The sequence below is a fragment of the Jatropha curcas genome, chromosome 9 (genome assembly GCF_041381405.1).
Source record: "Jatropha curcas cultivar XTBG-Jc1 chromosome 9, XTBG_Jcur_1.0, whole genome shotgun sequence".
Lineage (NCBI taxonomy): Eukaryota > Viridiplantae > Streptophyta > Magnoliopsida > Malpighiales > Euphorbiaceae > Jatropha > Jatropha curcas.
The window spans coordinates 5,617,488-5,638,397 of NC_143159.1; the positions used below are offsets into that span (position 1 = coordinate 5,617,488).

At 32.3% G+C, this 20,910-nt stretch overlaps 3 protein-coding genes across 3 annotated transcripts; 2 read left to right on the top strand and 1 right to left on the bottom strand.

The window, feature by feature from the left end:
• The first annotated feature begins 5,368 nt into the window (after positions 1-5,368).
• Positions 5,369-10,417, top strand: LOC105650456 (putative beta-D-xylosidase 7). The gene is made up of 5 exons (XM_012237365.4): positions 5,369-6,165; positions 7,113-7,282; positions 7,441-7,538; positions 8,539-9,303; positions 9,401-10,417. The coding sequence occupies exons 1-5, from the start codon at positions 5,467-5,469 to the stop codon at positions 9,988-9,990; spliced, it is 2,322 nt and encodes a 773-aa protein (XP_012092755.1). The 5' UTR covers positions 5,369-5,466; the 3' UTR covers positions 9,991-10,417.
• A 589-nt stretch (positions 10,418-11,006) lies between these two features.
• Positions 11,007-15,264, top strand: LOC105650455 (putative beta-D-xylosidase 7). The gene is made up of 6 exons (XM_012237364.4): positions 11,007-11,527; positions 11,636-11,935; positions 12,874-13,043; positions 13,184-13,281; positions 13,561-14,325; positions 14,420-15,264. The coding sequence occupies exons 1-6, from the start codon at positions 11,105-11,107 to the stop codon at positions 15,001-15,003; spliced, it is 2,340 nt and encodes a 779-aa protein (XP_012092754.1). The 5' UTR covers positions 11,007-11,104; the 3' UTR covers positions 15,004-15,264.
• Positions 15,265-16,012: 748 nt separating this feature from the next.
• LOC105650454 (uncharacterized) lies at positions 16,013-18,517 on the bottom strand. Its single transcript, XM_012237363.4, has 4 exons — positions 18,099-18,517; positions 17,320-17,912; positions 16,756-16,842; positions 16,013-16,360 (listed from the first exon to the last, which is right to left on the bottom strand). The coding sequence occupies exons 1-4, from the start codon at positions 18,366-18,368 to the stop codon at positions 16,090-16,092; spliced, it is 1,221 nt and encodes a 406-aa protein (XP_012092753.1). The 5' UTR covers positions 18,369-18,517; the 3' UTR covers positions 16,013-16,089.
• Positions 18,518-20,910: the final 2,393 nt, after the last annotated feature.

Genomic DNA, 20,910 nt, shown 5'->3' on the forward strand with positions numbered 1-20,910 from the left:
GACAAAATTCCACTCTGTAAAGATAAAGAAGGGTTTTAATTGGTGAAAAAACATTCATGAATTTCTGATTACACGAATTTTAAAATAAAATTAATTTTATATCTAAAATTATATAAGAATATTCGTCGTAGAATCTTAAAAAATAAAAATAAATAAATAAGCGCAATAAAATAAATTATACAGGAATCCACATTGTGACATTGTCTATGTCAAAAGGATTATAAAATTATAATTAAAAAGAAAAAAAAAAAAAGGAAAAAAGGCTGGTTCCGCACAAGAGCCACTGCTTTTGTTTTATTATTTGGGAATTAGATCATGGCTATTCCATTTGCCCTCCAACAAATGCTAATAGAGTCGTGTGGAACATGCGCCAAAAATAATTAATGATTTATAGGATTAAATCAAATTAATAATTTAACGTTAGTGCTTTAATTTATACATAAAGAAAACATGCACTAATTATTAATTCAATACGAAATTTAATTTTTCAAATATTATTTAACAATTGAAAGCTAATCTTCTAACTTCCAAGTTCAATCTTATAATTGGGGTTAAAGTGAGTAAAGGTCTCATAATAAATTATTTTTTTAGTAGAAATGTTTGGTTTCTACTAAAATTATAGATTCTTCATTTTTCATTAAGCAGCAATGCATGGGAATCTGAAAAAAGAACAAAACGACAATCATATTATCCATTCCAGCCTGTAAAGACCTATAAAAAATAGAGACAGAGGACAAAAGTGAAGAGCTCTCTAGATTTCAGCTAAACGACGAGAAAGTCACACTTCAATGAAAAAATTGGTTATGATGACAAATTAAAGTTAGCATTAAATGGATACAATTGTGGTCCCTTCTTTTGTGCCAAACTTATTTAATAAGATTAAAAATATTATATTTAATTTTTGGCAAATTAATGAATATATTCAATTCTACAGAATTAACTTTATTTATTTTATTCTACATTAAAAATAGTTAAATTAAAGTTGTTCAATATTTCTAAATAAAAATTTAAAATTCATAAAAAAAACATCATTTCTTACAAACGCATATTAAATTCATAAAATATGTGGTATAATTTTAATTTGCTTAACATGTAAAACACGTTGGATTCCATATATAATAAACTCTATAATTAACTATTTAAACCATTTTAAATAAACTTAAAGAGTGAAATTAAGCTTCATTCTTATATACAGTTGAAAATCTGAAACTGTGCAAGTGCAACTCTTTTGTCTGATTGTTTTTTTAGCGGCAAAATACAAACAGAAGAGCGTATAATTTTGGGTTAAGTGGCGAGTTATTAGTTGCATCTCAAGTTTTCATCGAGTGCCCAACTCACTATAGTATCCTACCTGTTTCCTACTCCGGAATTTCATTTTCCCCGTGCATAAATCTATGCATAATATCATCTATTTTTTAAAGTTACGGTTATATATATATATTGTATAAAGTTAATTTCCGACCATCATTTTTCATAAGTGTTTTTTTTTTTTTATGAACATTTGATCTTATATAGATATTTTATCATATTTTTTATTACATCTGGAAAAACAAGTGTGATGGATTACCATATTTATAAATCAAATGAATTATAAACGAGAGAAACAGATGGTAATAAATGAAAAATAGAATATTTTTAATCATTTATTTAATAAAAAAAGTATAAAATAGGCATAAAAAATATCTATTTAATTCGTATACCGATGGTCTCATATCTCTAGCAATCTCAACCGGAATAGTACAAAATGTCTCTACTGTCTTCAATATATTAATTGACGGAAAAACTATTTTTAAAATCAGTCCATCCATTGATATTTGTATAGTAGCAATCGTTGTTTTTTTTTCTCTCTGTAGTCAAATCTTGCACTTTCACCTATTCTTTTAGTCTAAATCCATTAAGCGATACATTTGTAAATGTACTTAAGTGAATGAAAATTCGCGTTACATAAATAGCATTTCTCGTGTGTGTGTATATATATATATATATATATATATACAGAGAGAGAGAGAGTAGATATTTTCTTTTTTTAAAAAAATCCCACATCACATCTCATGATAATTCCAAAAGCGTAGTGCAATAATTTTGATAATGAAAGAGATGCTTGTACTCATACCTTCTAATACATATTATTCGTTCTTTTTCTTAATGGAGTTAGATAATGCAATAATTACATGTTTTAATGGTTTTATTCTTGTCAACTTCTGCATGAAACTTTAAATAAATTGCTCCGTCGATTCCCAAAAATTTGTCACATACGAGAAGATACAATATTTTTAAATACTTATCTTTATTGTAGATTTTATAGATAATAATTTTTTTTCTTTTACTTTTATATATAATTAATAGTATCTTAATTGTTTAATATTTATTGTAATTTAGATAAATTAAAAATAATTTAACCAATTCACTCAATAATTTATTTTAATTTAAATAAATTAATTATTTTCTAAATGACACAAAATATTTAAATGTGATAAATATTTGAGAACGGATAAAATAACATACAATATAAGATAAGCAATTTGATTTTTTTTTTTTAGCTATTTTATTATATATTTGCACTTTCCACTTTTTCATGATGATTGACAGACATCTTTAGTGCTATATAAGAAGATAAGATTCAACCATAAAGTTGTCAAATGCATTTCTAAGAAGATAAAAGAAAGAAAAGGAAGAACAAAGTTTCTACCACCAGTGAATAATCAATATACTTTGGATGGCTTTGGTGATAATTGTAATAATTACTTTTGCATTCTAAAGTAATTAGTAACCAATTAGTCAAATGACGGTCTTTAACGGCCGGATCACTGATCTATCATTGATGTGATCGTTTGGCCATCCTCAACTTTACTATAATCCCGTTGGTTTCAATTATATCGCATCATTCTTTAACCTTTTTTAATATAAATAAATTTATAATTTTTCACAAGTGAAATGGATATTTTTTATTGTATTAAAAAATAAAATAAATAAATTTATTTGTTAGTGAAATTAAACTCTAATTAAAATCAAACAAAATTTTTAAATTAAACTCTAATTAATCTTTCGTATAAGAATTTTCACAGTTTTTCAAAAACAGTAAGCGGTAAAAAGGAAACTTTTGAAGAATATTTTCCATAAAATACTTCAACATTGAAAAATCTTTTTCTTCTCTTTTTAATTCTTTGAAAGGAAATTTCAAAAGCTGGAACCGAATACATAATAATTCAACATTGTCACTTTCAGATGAAAATTACAAAAATTAGTATCCATATTTGTTTTTTTTTTCTTTTTTTTTTTAAAAAAAAAGGGAGCATAGAGCCAATTCTTGTCTCTTTCACTGTTTAGCTATCTGTGGGGTTTTTAAATCGGTATAAAAATATTTGTAATCACAAAACTATTGGACAATATTTCATTTTCATTGCCATAGAGTTATATTCTAACAAGTTATGTGAAAAAGAAAAAATAAAATAAAAATTAACTTATATATCTTGGAATTTATATTAACTAGAAGATGGTTGATATTTCATATTTTAATAATATTATTAAATTATTTTAAAAAAATATACAAATAACTAAAATAACACAAAAACCGCCTCTCTATCAGTAAGGTTGGTTGTGGTCTGATATACAGAGGCTGGGGCCTTTTATTATAGTCTTCTTCTTCTCTTCAAATTCTGCAAACTGCAATGAACTCGAAGTGCTGACTGCTGACTGTAGTCAAGCTTCTCTTTCCAAAGAGTCATTACCGTCTCGGCTGCAGAGATTTTGCTTGAGCCGTTGGATTGGGCTTGGGAAAAATCGTACGGAAGCAAATAAGTAAAACCACAAGCCATTCACTTTGTTTTTCTTGTCCACTGCAAAGTCAGTCGCTGAAAAAAAAAAAAACTACGAGTATTGCGAAAGCCTAATTACAAAATACCTGTTAACAGTAATTATAAACTCTTAACTACTGTTATTTTTCAATTTTTAATCGGACTTTCAGTTATGAGTATTATATTGTTAATTAATGGATTTAAAGGGTTTTCTAAATTTTCTTTTAATAATAAAAATAATTAAACTTTTAAATTAAAAGGGATGTCACAATCACAAGAATAATTAAATATATAATTTTCATTAATCAAAATTTTGTCAAAATACATCAAGCTTGCCTGCCTTCTTCTGATCTTCCCACATTATCTTTTTTATATATAAAATAGTAGCAATTGCTCAGCCACAAAAAAAAAAAAAAAAAAAAAAAACATAGTATTCTTTTTCTGATTAATTTATAATATGCTATGGAAGGACTTGTACCAAGCAATCCATGTTCAACTACCTTTCAGATAAATCAAAATAAATAAAAGAAATAAATAAAATCACTCAATGGATAATGGAAAGGTAGTTGGGTTTGTTTAACAATTTGAAGGAGAACTTGCATATTTTCCCCTCTAACTGTCATTTGATTTGGCCACATAAACTGTTCAGATATTCTAACTCTACGTGAGTTAGTCAAAAACTGACTATCCACTTCTTGCAGAAATGGGAATTTAAAAAAAAAAAATAAAAAAAATCAAAGGTTTTGAAATCTACTCGATGATCAACACGTATACATTATAAAATGAAGTAACAGATTACTTTTAAAAGTTAATTGCCGACAATCCAATAGTTTTAAGTTTATAGGGAGAAGGTAAGCATCGGATAAGTTAGTTTATTATCACTATTGACTAATTAAGAAACAAGTAGAAATAGCTTCGAGTAAACGAGGACTTAGCAGGTCGAACAATGACATAAGATTGATGTTTTAAGGTTGTTGGGTTTTAAATTTGAAGTTTCAACTTCTCAATTTTTAATTTATAATTGTAAATTATAATTTATGTCATATTCGTAATTATAGTTTTCACCTCTATTGATTATAATTACTGTTATTATTATTACAAGTAGCTTAGAGTTGATTATTGATAAGCTTACTATTAAAAAGCTATAATATAAAAGGGATAAAAGATAATTTTATAGTTTATAAGAAATTGCATCATTCTTGTGTAGAAGATCTTTAACAAAAAAGAGGTTCTTGAATCTTGATCCCAACCAAAACTGGACATACCAGCAACTAGTTTTGGGGGCTGGGCCGGACCCAATTCAATTAATTTTTTTATGCATCCCTGGTCAAAACCAATTCACAAAAGGTTTAGAACTTGAACCCAACCAATTCACAAACTTGGGCCTCAAAATAAACTAAAACAGTTCTATATTTTATTTTTCTCTTCATTACTGCTTTTTTTTTTTTTTTTGAATTAAAAATGGAACTGGTTACTTCATCCATAACCAACAGTTAAATAAAAACATTTCTCACAAGGTGAAATCTGTAATTTCAAGACAAATACCAATGATCGACCAAACAGCATTTAAGCAATGAGCTACAGCTACTACTGAACTTTACCTCCATAAATTATATATCCTCTGCAGCTTTACACTCACTGGCTCGTTTGTCTCTTCAACACCATTAGCAAAATGAGAGTCCAACAGCTCTCTTACTTCACCTTTACTATCTTCGCTTTACTAATCCTCAGAGTTGCCTCAACTCAGCCTCCATTCTCGTGTGATCCATCAAACCCATCAACAGGCTCCTACCTTTTCTGCAAAACTACATTACCCATCAGCCAAAGAGTCAGAGACCTTGTTTCTAGGCTTACATTAGACGAGAAGATCTCTCAACTCGTTAGCTCAGCCCCAGCGATTCCACGACTCGGTATTCCGGCTTATGAGTGGTGGTCCGAAGCATTGCATGGGGTTGCCAATGTGGGTCGTGGCATTCATTTTCAGGGCAGTATCCAGTCCGCAACTAGCTTTCCTCAGGTCATTCTTACCGCCGCCTCTTTTGATGCCTACCAATGGTATCGCATAGGTCAGGTGATTGGAAGAGAGGCGCGAGCAGTGTATAATGCAGGGCAAGCTACAGGGATGACATTTTGGGCACCAAATATTAACATATTTAGAGACCCTAGATGGGGGAGAGGGCAAGAGACGCCTGGAGAGGATCCTTTAGTGACAGGGAAATATGCAGTATCATATGTTAGAGGAATTCAGGGGGATTCTTTTCAAGGAGGAAAGCTTGAAGGGCATCTTCAAGCTTCTGCTTGTTGTAAGCATTTCACTGCTTATGATTTAGACAATTGGAAGGGTGTGAATCGCTTTGTTTTTGATGCTCGTGTAAGTTTTTCACTTTTTCATATCATTTCCTTTTCATTTTGACTCTTTCATCACTTATTGAGTTATTAGTTCAAATTTATCAACTTTTTATCTTACTATATTTGATTGAAAAATTGACTTGGTTTATTTCCTTTGTTGTGGTTTTGATCTCATGTTAATTCGGATTTGTGGATATTGCATAATAATGAAGCATTAGAGGAACAATTTTCCTATTGAATTTTGCGTCAGTTGAGTGAACATGACTAAAAAAGCAAAAAATGGGTGTTTTCTTTCTTTCTATAGTCAGGTCCCTTTTAAGGTTTTCTTGTTCACAAGCTTTTCTATGCTTTTGTTTGTCTGTATTGGTTGGTTTTCATATTATGGGAATGACAACTAGTGTCTATATGTGTGAATATGCATTGTGTAACTATAATCCAACAATCAACAATAAATGCATATGCATTAAGGGCTAATATATGCAAACAATTGTTAGCCAGATACATAAATCTGTCCCTCAATTTTATCATTTTTAACTTTATGACACCTCAATTTTGAGGGAGAGTTATTGTACCCAAAAATTATGAATATCGGTAATATTAATCACCTTTTTGCAGTAATAATATATATTTTTTTTTGCTTATATTCTATTAAGTATTGATTTGATGTGTGATTAGCATAAATTTTGAAACAATAATTTTCATATTTTTCAATTATCTAATAGGTATTTAATTGATCTAATTGCAAGTTGAAATATTCAATAAAATAATGTTGGAAGTTGATGTTTATAAATGTAATTTTATAAGTTGAAGTGATTGATAAGTTAAAGAAATAGTTGGAATGCCATAAGATTGAAGTAACAAAGTTCAAAGGGTGAACTTATTTATTTCGCCAACAATTATTTCTGTACCATAAGTTATGTTTTTTTTTTTTTTTTTTTTTTTTTTTTTTTATTTTTATTTTTAAATCAGGTAACTATGCAAGACTTAGCAGACACATATCAGCCACCATTCCAGAGTTGTGTTCAACAAGGAAAAGCTAGTGGGATCATGTGTGCTTACAACAGAGTTAATGGAGTCCCAAGCTGTGCAGATTACAATCTCCTTTCCAAAACTGCTAGAGGGCAATGGGGCTTTCATGGGTATTACAAGTGCCTCATTTGTACTGCAATTGAATTTTTTTTGCTGTTTAGCTATATATGGCGAATTTGGTTGCAGTAATTGTTTGTTTTTTCTTTTTCTTTTTTCTGGAATCTAACAATTTTTTGGTTAATTATCATGATATTACAATAATAATCAGGTATATCACATCTGATTGTGATGCGGTCTCTATCATCTACAATAATCAAGGGTATGCTAAGTCTCCAGAAGATGCTGTGGTTGATGTACTTAAAGCTGGTATGGGACCTGCCTCTTCATCCTATTTTGTCTAACATCATAAAGGGGACATGTGCTTGTGTTTCTAGCTTAGCCTTAGACTGGTAGATCTTTTGTCTTATTTATCCTTAGCTATCCATATTCTTTCCAATTCATGAATAGATGTTTTGTATCATTATGATCTTGTGTGTCCACACATCACTAGTAGCCCATGGGTTTCCATTAAAAGTCTATGGTAATATGTAAATTGGTCCATAATACTCTTATGATAGCAACCCTCCAAGTGGACTAATGTTTCTTTCTTCTTATATTCTTTGGATGCTTATTATTTTTGTCCTTTTACCTTTTTCTAAGATAATTTAATTTGATGCTTATGCTTATATGGGAGGCTGAAGCCATGAATCATGACTAAGATTGTCGGCATTAATGCAAATATTAATGCTTCCCATTAGTATTCATGAACTGGTTTTGCTTCTGGTCCCTTACTCCCTTGTCAAAAGGATGAAATTTGTGTGAATATCTACAATTGGTAGAATCTCCTCATGGGTATTACTGAAATGAACTTGCTTTAGATAATTTACCATCTTATTAACCTTGCAGGATAAGGACTGGTTATTAGTTGCAGCACTTGTAACCAGTAAGAGTTGTGTAAAGTCTCAACCTCTATGAATAAATTTTTTTTTTTTTTTTTTGAGAAAAAGTACTTTCTAGTTATATTACAAAGTTGGATTGGAATGAACTTGCATTATTGCATCCCCATGACCAATGGATCCATTATGTTGAAAAAATAACATATTTAGAGACTGTAAGAGAATTCTATGTCAATTTGCTTACAGAGTACACTAAAAAATTACTTAGAGATCATTAACAGTCCTAGCATTCAGAAGGATTCTACAAGCATTTTTAATTAGATGGATTTTAAAATGCTCACCAGAGTATATTTGACTTAAAAAATTTTTCAAACTGAGCGGCTTGTTATTTTACTATAGTTTTTAAATTTTTCTTTTACAAATAACTGCAGGCATGGATGTTAACTGCGGATCATACTTGCAAAAGCACACCAAAGCAGCTGTGCAGCAGAAAAAACTGCCTGAATCTGCCATAGACAGAGCCCTTCACAACCTCTTTTCTGTAAGAATGAGGTTAGGACTTTTCAATGGAAATCCTATGGAACAGCCTTTCAGCAACATTGGTCCTGACCAAGTGTGCTCCCAGGAGCACCAGATGCTAGCCCTTGAAGCTGCCCGCAATGGCATTGTCCTCTTGAAGAACTCTGCAAGACTCCTCCCCCTTTCGAAATCCAAGACTATTTCCCTTGCTGTAATTGGCCCTAATGCCGATTCTGCACAAACACTTCTTGGAAACTATGCAGGCCCTCCATGCAAATCTGTAACTCCATTGCAAGCATTGCAATACTACATTAAAAACACTATTTATGATCCGGGTTGTGATACAGTTCAATGTACTTCAGCTTCCATCGACAAGGCAGTTAACGTATCAAAGGGCGTAGATCATGTGGTACTCATAATGGGTTTGGATCAAACCCAGGAGAGGGAGGAGCTTGATCGCACAGATTTGGTGCTGCCTGGAAAGCAACAAGAACTCATAACCAATGTTGCAAAATCTGCAAAGAACCCAATTATTCTAGTTCTTCTTTCCGGAGGTCCAATTGATGTTTCTTTTGCTAAATATGATAAGAACATTGGAAGCATTTTGTGGGCTGGTTATCCTGGTGAAGCTGGTGGGACTGCACTTGCAGAAATTATCTTTGGTGACCACAATCCAGGTAAACTTATTGTCATTATGAAGAGTGTGCAAGAATGGATATTCTGTTACAACTGAAAATTTATTGTTCTAACAGTTAGTCACTTATTGCTATGCAGGCGGGAGATTACCAATGACCTGGTATCCACAAGAATTCGTCAAAGTACCAATGACAGATATGAGGATGAGGCCGGATTCATCTTCAGGCTATCCTGGCCGGACATATAGATTCTATAAAGGCCGGAATGTTTTCAACTTTGGTTATGGCCTTAGTTATTCAAAGTACTCTTATGTGCTCAAGTCTGTCTCCCAAAATAAACTCTACTTGAATCAATCTTCAACAATGCGCATAATTGGTGACTCAGATTCAGTTCGTACTGCAGTAGTTTCTGATATGAGAACAGAATTCTGCGAGCAAAGCAAATTCTTGGTTAGAGTTGGAGTGGAGAACCAAGGGGAAATGGCAGGTAAGCATCCAATATTGCTATTTGTGAGACATGCAAAACATGGAAATGGGAGGCCAAGAAAACAGTTGATTGGATTCAAAAGTGTAATACTAAGTGCAGGGGAAAAAGCAGAAATTGAATTTGAACTAAGCCCTTGTGAGCATTTCAGTAGAGCTAATGAAGATGGTCTTATGGTGATAGAGGAAGGAAGACATTTCTTGGTTGTAGGAGGTGACAAGCATCCAATTTCCATCATAGTTTGATATGGAGATTTGGCATCACAAGTTTTGTGCTGTTGGTACCATTATAAGGAGCCCATGAGCCCAGAAACTGGGGAAGGTGCCTCCTAGAAAAAAATTATGTATTTAGAGTATGTAAACGAAGCTTGAGGGTAAATAGGTCTTTGAATTCGGTTACCATCTCAACTACTCGAACTATTCTTACAAGCAGCCTAGTTCCAGAGTTAAGAAGCATGTACAACGAGAAAGCTGTCTATCACCTTGGGAGATAAAAACAATGGGGAGATGGCTGGTAACGTAAGCATCCAGCTGAGGTTCACGACTCTTTGTGCCGCTGTAGCATAAATTTAGCCGCCATTACTGGGTTGCAGATCTGAATGTCTATGCAATATTGTTGGATCCAACATCTTGAATCTAATATTTTAATTAATGGTATTATGTTGATTTAAAATTTGAGACTCGTTATCTTAATTAATAGTACTAAAAGAGTGAAACTGTAATTTACGAAAACACATTACTCTGGCCACAATAGTTCTTGTTTGGATATGAGTTTAAAAATTAGTTATTTTCCATTATTTGAGTAAAAGACCAATTTATTTTTCATCAAAATTATAAAAGAAAATATCCCAAATTCATTTTGATTGGCAGATAAAAATCACATAACAAGAAAAATTGTCAGGATATATCCAATTCAGCTCACCAAACCAAAAGGCTCTGTTTCCTGGGCAAAACAAACCATCTGATTCTTATGCAACACAAAAGCACCAAAATAATTCTCGAAGAGATACATAAGAGTAGGGCAAGTTTTGTCATTTTCCTTACAAGTGATTGGTCAACATCTCTGACCTTGGTGGTGGACCTGTAAAAGCTGTCTTAAAAAATCAGCAACCCTAATTGTTTAGTGTTCCAATTTTTTATTTGTTTTATCAATGTCGGACATATGTATATATGATCAGTATTTGATAAAAAAAATATATAATTGATTGTTTTTAACATTTACCTAAAATAGATATAGAGTAAATGTTTGAAATTGTTGTTTACCACCAAGTGTTAAAAAACTTGCGGTTCTGTTCTATAAAAGGGGCTTCTCTGCATATGAATTCTTATAATTTTGTTTTGTCCTTTGTTTTTACAAAAAATGAAGATCCAAAACCGAAACCTCTCTCTCGTAACCTTCCTTCAACTAATCTCTCTCCTTTCCATTTGTACTGAATCTGCTCAGCCACCATTTTCATGTGATCTGTCTAACCCATCAGCAAAATTATACCCTTTTTGCCAAACTTCACTGCCCATTAGCAAAAGGGTTGAAGACCTTGTATCAAGACTCACATTAGATGAGAAAATATCTCAACTAGTGGACACAGCTCCTGCAATTCCGAGACTTGGCATTCCTGCCTATGAATGGTGGTCCGAAGCATTACATGGTGTTGCCTTTCTACCTGATGTCAGCCAAAGACAAGGCATTCATTTCAATGGAACCATTAAATCAGCCACTAGTTTTCCTCAGGTCATTCTCACTGCTGCTTCATTTGATACCCATCTTTGGTATCGCATTGGTCAAGTAAGTAACTTTGAATAACTAATCCTTCATTTATATGACTCAAAAGTGATTAAGTCCATTGCATTAATATGTAATGGTATGTTAATTATGGGTATCAAATGTATGAAGGTGACTGGAAAAGAAGCTAGAGCTATATATAATGCTGGACAAGCGACAGGGATGACATTTTGGGCACCAAATATTAATATATATAGAGATCCAAGATGGGGAAGAGGGCAAGAAACACCTGGAGAAGATCCAATGGTTACAGGGAAATATGCAGTATCATTTGTGAGAGGCGTTCAAGGAGATTCTTTTGAAGGAGGGGCAATTGGAGAGCATCTTCAAGCTTCAGCCTGTTGCAAGCATTTTACTGCTTATGACATGGATAAATGGCAAAACATGACTAGATTCATCTTTAATGCTCGAGTAAGTGTTACTGTGCTAGACAAGAGCCTTCACTTTTCCTTTCTTTTTTCATTACCATTTACCTTTTTTTATTAAAATATATAGAATTGCAAGAAAAAGACTCCTCATCGGTACAAGTAGGTAACGAGCACTGTTCAACTTAAAAAATTGAAAACCCAAATCCAATCTATGCAATTTGGTTTATTTAATTTAGGCAGTTGGCAATTTGATTTGAGTTGATTTGAAATTTTAAAATATTTCGGTTTGTGGTTTGGTTATGTTATTTTTTAACTGAATAAATTGAATAAACCAAACTAAAAATAATTCGGTTTTTTAACAAAATTTTCAACCCAACTAAACTGGATTAATAGATGCGCAGCCCTTTGTCCAAGGGCTTAGTTTAATAATAGAAATCTTGATTGGCGGGGAACTCTTTCTTGACTTCTGCATTAATTTATATTTTTTTCAATTTAATATTCTGGATTTCTAAGTTGGGTCATTTGACTATTTCTTTGATATCTATACCCCACTTCAGTTTAAGAATAATTAATCTTTTACTCCTTGAAATAAGGCAGAAGAGAAGGGGATATTCCTTTTTCTTTTCTTCTGTTTATTTATTTACATTTGCTTGAAAATGAAGAAAGAAAATCATTGCTTAAAGTAAAGAAAATAATAGTGAATAAGGGAATTGATTAGGAAGTGGGAAATAGGGTTAGGGACAGATACAAATGGAGAAAAAGAAAATATGAAGTGAGGCGCACATAAACCAAGTTCTATTGAGCTCAATTCAGTTCATTTATTAAACTAGCTTTAGAAGCAAGCTTAAACTCAACTTGTTAAACTTATCAAATAAGTGTTTTTGGAACCAAATCTCGAGCAGCTTACCAGCACCTTGCTCATTTAAGTCGCTCTAACATATTTTTCCACTCACGTATGCTACTGCATTCTTTTGAGTTTAGGTCACACTGCAAGATTTGGCTGATACATATCAACCTCCATTTCGAAGTTGCATTCAAGAAGGAAAAGCCAGTGGGATAATGTGTGCTTATAATCAAGTTAATGGAGTCCCAAATTGTGCCGATTACAATCTTTTATCTAAGACAGCAAGAGGACAGTGGAACTTCCAAGGGTATAATTTACAAAACAAATAATTAATTGCTTGAAGATGGTTAAGAGAATTCAATAATTAATTGATTGAAGATGGTTAAGAGAATTCTTTTCTGTTATTAACTAAGGTTTAACGTGCTTTCTTAATTGAAAAATAATTAGGTATATCACGTCTGATTGTGATGCAGTCTCTATCATCTATGATGATCAGAGATATGTTAATTCACCAGAAGATGCAGTTGCAGATGTACTTAAAGCAGGTAATTTGGCATGATACTAGAACTTTTCTATTCACTTTCTATCTATAACTTATATTAATATACTATCAACAACTTATATTAATATACCTAAAAACCTATGAAGAACATATACTTGAGTAGTTAAGTTTTACATTTCTCTAATACAAGACACAGCCAATGCATATGTACTATGCTAATTTTTATGAAAAAGTAAACAACTTGGCTGCGGTGTTCTGTTTCATGTCCGTGTTTGGCTTCATAGCTTAAAATCCGTCTTATAATTTAGTGTGCAAATTGCAGGGATGGATGTGGATTGCGGTTCTTATTTGCAGAGCTACACAAAATCAGCAGTTAAAAAGAAGAAAGTGGCAGAATCTGAAATAGACAGAGCTCTTAAAAATCTCTTTTCTGTTAGGATGAGACTTGGACTATTTAATGGCAATCCAACTAAACAGCCTTATGGAAACATTAATGCAGATGTAGTTTGTTCTCAAGAACATCAAGCTTTAGCCCTCGAAGCAGCTCGGGAAGGCATAGTTCTGCTAAAGAACTCCAATAAACTTCTCCCACTTTCAAAATCAAAAACCAACTCCCTTGCAGTTATCGGTCCCAATGCCGATAATTCTTCTACACTTCTTGGAAATTATGCAGGTCCCCCTTGCAAAACAGTTACACCATTGCAAGGATTACAGAAGTACATTAAGAACACTAGATATCACCGGGGTTGCGACACAGTTGCATGTTCCTCAACTACGGTGGACCAAGCAGTAAAAATAGCAAAAGAGGCAGATCAAGTGGTGTTAGTCATGGGACTTGATCAAACCCAAGAAAAGGAAGAGCATGATCGTGATGATTTGGTGCTACCAGGGAAGCAACAGATGCTGATAACCAGCGTTGCACAAGCTGCAAAGAAACCTGTTATCTTAGTGCTTCTTTCTGGAGGACCAGTAGACGTATCTTTTGCCAAATATGATAAGAACATAGGCAGCATTCTGTGGGCTGGCTATCCAGGTGAAGCTGGCGGAGATGCCCTTGCAGAAATCATCTTCGGCGACTACAACCCAGGTGAACTTCTATAAAGCTAATAAAATATATAAAAAAAATACTATTTTATTGTCTTACTGCTATCAAATCTGGCACTAATTCCAATGAAATGCAGGAGGGAGACTACCAGTGACATGGTATCCACAAGATTTCACCAAGATACCAATGACAGACATGAGAATGCGGCCTCAACCATCATCAGGATATCCCGGTCGCACTTACAGATTCTATAAAGGCAAAAAGGTCTTTGAATTTGGTTATGGTCTAAGTTACTCAAACTATTCTTATGAGTTTGCTCCTCTTATGCAAAACAAGATTTCACTAAGATCAAAAATTGATCAAAAGCTAGAAGACAGCACACCTGTAAGTTACAGGTCAGTATCAGAAATAGGAGAACTCTGTGAAAAGAGTAGTCTTTCAGTTACTGTAAGAGTTGAAAATCATGGTGAGATGGCAGGCAAGCATCCAGTATTGCTTTTTTTGAGGCAACCAGAGCTTGGAAATGGGAGGCCAATGAAAAAGTTGGTGGGATTTCAAACTGCGAAACTGAATGCAGGGGAGAAAGTTGAAATTGAATATAAGCTTAGTCCTTGTGAGCACCTTAGCAGAGCCAATGAAGATGGTTTGATGGTGATAGATGAAGGGTCTCAATTCTTGAATGTTGGAGACAAAGAGTATCCAATTAGTATAATAATTTAATACTTGGAACTGAATTTTTGAACACAATGGACGTATTGACTGATGAACTGGAATCCTACTATGGCATAATTAGGCTTCCATCAATGGATTGCCAATCCCAAGTGTCCATCAATGGATTGCCAATCCCATATGTCCATCAATGGATTGCCAATTTCAAATGTTATACCAAATAAAGTCACATGTGAGCTGATGTTTTTCATTCAGAAAAAAAAAAAAAAAATGAAGTTGCATTACTTATAAAAGTAATTATCATTTGATGCATTCTAGCATTTCTGAAATTATTCTGGACAGAAAACAAAGACAGAAATGGCCCAACCTATCCTTTTCAGGTTGGAAGAACAAACTGGAATCCCACCATGCAGAGAAAAAAAAAGGAAAGAAAGAAAAAGAGAAATGTGTAATAAAACCTGTATAGAGAAACAAAGAGAGGAGAGGGTGCAGATGATGCTCAATGTAAAAGCCATTTACTGTTTGATGACTTAGCAATTAACTGTTAGGATTTTCCTTCTTCCTCAGCAAACGTGAATAGACAATGTAATTCTTTGCATAACCAGACTCAAACCAGAATGATGATACCTTTAGTTGGCCAAAAACCACATCCATGTTGGCTTCTTGTTTCCTTATAGAACACGAAGTATTTGAACTTAGCATGCATTTACCCATAATGACACATTAATGCTCTCATCCATGGCTTCAAGATTTTGTTGTTTTGTAACCACTTCTAGTCATAGCTTTATATTAGTAGTGGTGCCATTCTATATAATAGTCAGTAGTCATCAAATGCAATGTATTGGTTGAACAAACATGTATAGATTTCCATATTTCCTAAAGGTTCTGATATTAGTCTGTTGTCAATGGTGACTGCAGTAATAGAAATATGTCATCGCAAGGATTTTGTCTAGCAAGAGAATTAGATAAAGGACCTTAGAGTCCCACTTTAGCTAATTGGATTCATTTAGCCGAACTCAATCAATTGGATCGAAGTTTTCGTAGTTAAAGTTTTGCTCTGTGAAGAAACATGAACATTTGATTAAAATTTTGCTCTATAATGTACAACAAGTAATGTAGAACAGTATTCCCCCATCATCATCTTAAACATCTAAGCTGTGGTGTATTTGACACCAGATATATGGTGAGGAACAGAATCAGAAAAGAAATATACATTAATAACACATGAGATTCTCTAGCCAGGGAACAGTAGCTAACACTTACAGCTTTTCTATCCCTATGGAAGGTGGCAATGATAAAACCAGGATCGTCCCTCAGTTTCCATGTCATTGCAGGAACAGTCACCTCACGTGTCCCATCCGAGTGAGTATGGTCACAGAATTCATGGGTATGTGCACTGAAAATGATCCTGCAAAAAATAGCAGAGGCCAAGTTAATCTGGTGTGTGGAGGAAGAAGGAAAAATCAGAAGATACTGAGACATGGATATGCAGCAAATAAATGATTATAGAACATCTTCTGTTCAGAACCAGTGGCATTGAGATAACAAAGGCATGTATTCAACAAAAGTATATATATTACTTCACATCTTATAAACTCATGATAAGCAAGTTGAACTAATTTCAACCACTTATACTGGTCCACAAGAAAATCATGGCTTTTAGCTGTCAGGAAGAAATTCATTCACAACACACCCCCTCTAAGAATACATATGCAACAACTCATACAAAACACAGCATAAGTACACATAAATAAGTAAAATTGGCAAGCAAGAAAATTATTTGATGATTCTTTTAATAATTACCTTGGTTTGAGCGCTTGAAAAATATATTCAGTAGCATTTGGGGGGACAGTATGCAATAAATCATAGGGTCCACTATTAGTAAACTCCCTGAAGGAAAGAAAGAGGAAATTTCAGAAAGAGAACTTCCAGCAATCTAAATTATTCAGCAATTCAAAAGACAAAAATGAAGGTGGATGAAAACACTCAATTCCTAAGGCAAGGAGATAAAAAATATACTAATTACAACTGCAAAATACAACCTAAATTTATCTGGACCCTTCTATGACTATCGTCAGTTCTCTAAAACTTGCTCGTATGAAGGATGTTTATGATATCACGGTTATCTCCAAAATCCTGCACGTTGGCATTTCATAAAAAGTTTGATAACTGAGACTTTAGGTAGTCAACTATCTCATAGAAGGCTTTTAAAATGCCACTGATCCCTGTCCAACTGACACTCAACAGTGCATAAAGAAACTGCTATCATAGCAAAAGTGCAAACAAGCTCATGAAACTTATAATCCCCACTGAAGATTGACTTATAAATAAATAAAAAATTGCAATACATGCTAGAAATGCACCCGCCTCTGTTGTGTTCTTGAGCCATGTGAAGACAATCTAGGATCCTTCTCAAAAATCTTGTCTTCCCGACAACTGTCATTTGCTGTCCGATACAAAGGAAAATGAAGTAACAGGACAGGGCCAGATCCAGATAACATTGCATTCTCTCTCCACCTAAAGCTATCAGGCAATTGCCTAAGTTTTCCAGAATCATCCACCAATTCAGTAATGCCGTCTGTTTCCATTCGGAGATCTATACTTTCCGTCTCTATTGTCCTCTCGACACTAAACCGTAGCTTATTATTGCCACAAAGCAATGCAACAGCATTAAGTGAAACAAAGCTAACATTGCTAATTTCAAAGGCACCGCAACCGGCTGAATCTAAACCAGGAAAACTTCTAGATACCCAGTGGACAAATCTTGCATCAAGCTTATTGCATTCCCCAACATCCCTATCACCAAGAACAACATGAAAAGGGAGCTCAAGAAAAGGTCCCAGCATTTGATGAAACTGATGCAGCAAAGAGACCCACTTAGTTTTATTCAACTCAAATCCTTTAGCCGAAATATCTCCCAGTACTAACAGCATATCAGGCTTCAAACTATGAAATGATTTCTGCAGTGTACAATATCAATTACCATCAAGAAGTTCCTTCAAGAATACAATTAAAAATTTATCAACTTTCGAAAATTTTTGAAGTCCCATTTCTAGTCATCACTGATTACAAAAGTAACAGTAATTCCTTAACTGTCAATTTATCAAAACATTGAACCAAAGAAAAGCAAAAGAAGAAAGAATTACCTTGAAGAACTTGGACATGTAATAGTCTCTAAAATATTGGTTAAAAAAACCAGCTTCGGATGCAAAGAGTAACAAATTGGCGACTATCATGACTTTCAAACCCTCCACTTGGTTACCCTCTTTGACGGTGTCGTATTCTGCATGAAGGTCCGGGCTGCTGCTGGGTACAACGGCGCAGGAAGGAATGGAGACCCATTCTTCGTAAAGGAAGAGAAAGGCGAAGAGGAGAAGAGGCAAGACTGGCTTCCAATTCCATGTAAAAAGATCCATAGTTGTTGAGTGGGACAAGGGAGATAGAATCTAGGGTTTTTCTGTTAACGGCCATTGTTGGTGTCGTCGATTACTGACGCAATTATTCGGTTGCGAAAGAGTTGAGGCCCAATCTCAAACGACATCGTACTGCCCATGAAATTCCATAGGTTGAATTTTTCCATTCCACGTGAGTTTTCTTTTCTTTTCTTTTCTTTTTTTTTTTTTTTTAAATACCATTCCATTCCACGTGAGTATAATGAAACAACGAAATGGAGGAAACTTCCACGAAAAAGGAGAAAAAAAAAAAAAAAAAGAAGCTTCCTGTTTAATGGTCATTCTATTTTAAATCCATTTTAACTGTTATGTATATTTATTAAATCTTTCAATAAATAGCTTTAAAATTCAATATTATCATTTATTATGAATTATTATTCAGACTTTACATTATATTATATTATATTATGTTAATGAAAATCTTTATTTTAAAAAACTAAATTTAAATATACTTGTTTTATGAGCTTTTGATCATACAATTCTATTGTTAATTTGCTAAATTTTTTAATTTTATAGTTGGAAAAAACATGAAGGAGGAGAAATAAAAGGAAATACCGACCAAAAATATAGTTTAAATATACAATTACATTTATTGAATTTTTTGACTCACTTTTTAGTTCTTTTAGTTGATTTAACGGAAAAAAAAAAACACAAATAGTTGTATGATTAAAATACAATAAATTTGAATTTATTTTTAAATATAAATGTCCTAATTTTTTCGTAATGTAATAAAATATACTATAACACAAGAACTAAATAGTAGCATATCTTCCTTTCAAAAAAAAAAAAAAAATAGTAACATTTCCATTTAATATAATTTGTAATTTAAAAATTATTTCAAGTACAATAAAATAATTAAAATTTTAAACAATTTTGTACCTTTGGGAATTTTTATTATTCAAAGATTAAAATTCAACTAATAATTTTTAGCATGCAATATTTGATTTTATTGAATACCATCAAAATTTCAATTAAAAGATTATAATTGACATTCAAAAATCATACCAACTAAAATAAAGTATGATTAGAAATTGTCTTTTTTTTATTATTTTATTCTGTTCCAATTATTACTTATAAATCATTACAAAGCTGATCATACTATATTTATTCTATTACAGTCTATAATATTTTATCAATGGAGGTGTGGCTTTGTATTTTCTTTTTTAATCTCTTTAATTTTTCCATTTAAGCCATCTTTTTTATAACTGTTTCAAATTCGTGGCATGCTTTAGGCATGCGGTTGATTTTAGATTTTTAATAAATGCCCAACAACAACCGTGGAATCCAACACCAAACACGCCATAAGTAGATTTTTCTCCCTTTAAATCATTTATTAAAAATAAATTTAAACTTCAATTACTGTAATTAGATAATTACCAACAGAGTGTTTTTTGAGGTGTTAAGCAACCTAAATTCAATAAGAGTGAGAATATAATCTCAATTCCGTAATAATGAGAATATAAATTTACTTTATTGGAAGAAATAAAAATTTTTACGTCATACGGCTGAGAGAGATTAAAAGAAACGGAAGATATTGTCGATAAATAGAAGTACGTCTTGTTCATTATATCTTGCTTCTTTATAAGTAGTTGGCATTCTTTCCCACCGTTATACTAGCTTCTAAAATTGAGATTCTGTCCCTAAAAATTTGTAATAAAAAATAAGTATCATAACAAAAAAAAAAAAAAAGTTAATTCTCCATTTCAAATAATTTTTGCTAAATTAGTAAAAACTCTTATTATTTGAAATTATACATGAAATTTTCCGCTTCTAGAATTTACGATGGAACAAGTAATTAAATTCTATAGCAATTCAACCTAATCTATATATCCCCATTTTTAATAAGATCAGGGTTAGAAGCACAACACAAACAGAGCACTATAATGTGTTTGGTAGCATGTCTTCATTGAATATGTCATTCTCACTTTGAACGATGATTCATGGCATGTTCATGATAGCGCCAAAATCAATTAAAGGTATAGAAAAATATTTTGCAATTTCATAACATTGAATATTGGTTTATATAGCATATTTTTCTAAAAAAAAAAAAAGAAAATTATATATATTATTAAATCGTAATTACAAATATTTAAGTACTTTGCAATATTGTACGGAATAATCACCAATATGTTTCTTTTGCTCTTTCACTTTCGGTATATAATTCTTCCTTGTTCCGATATATACTTTTCTCAATTCACTATTTATTTATTTTTTTTTTAAGATTTGGAGAAATTAATAATTTTGTAGATTTATAATGCATATTTTACCTCATCTGATATTTTTCACATAAAATTTATTTTCTCCGAAAAAATCATCCTTTCAAAAAAAAGTTAAATATATATATATTTCATATCGTATTTTTTTAAATAAAATATAATGTTGTAGTTCCCTGTATTTTTTTGCATGGTATCATACAAAATGTAAGCAATTAAAAATTCTGTAAACAAATTATCATGACAACGACACATGAGAATATGCATGTAGCAAAATTATATAGTATTAGTAT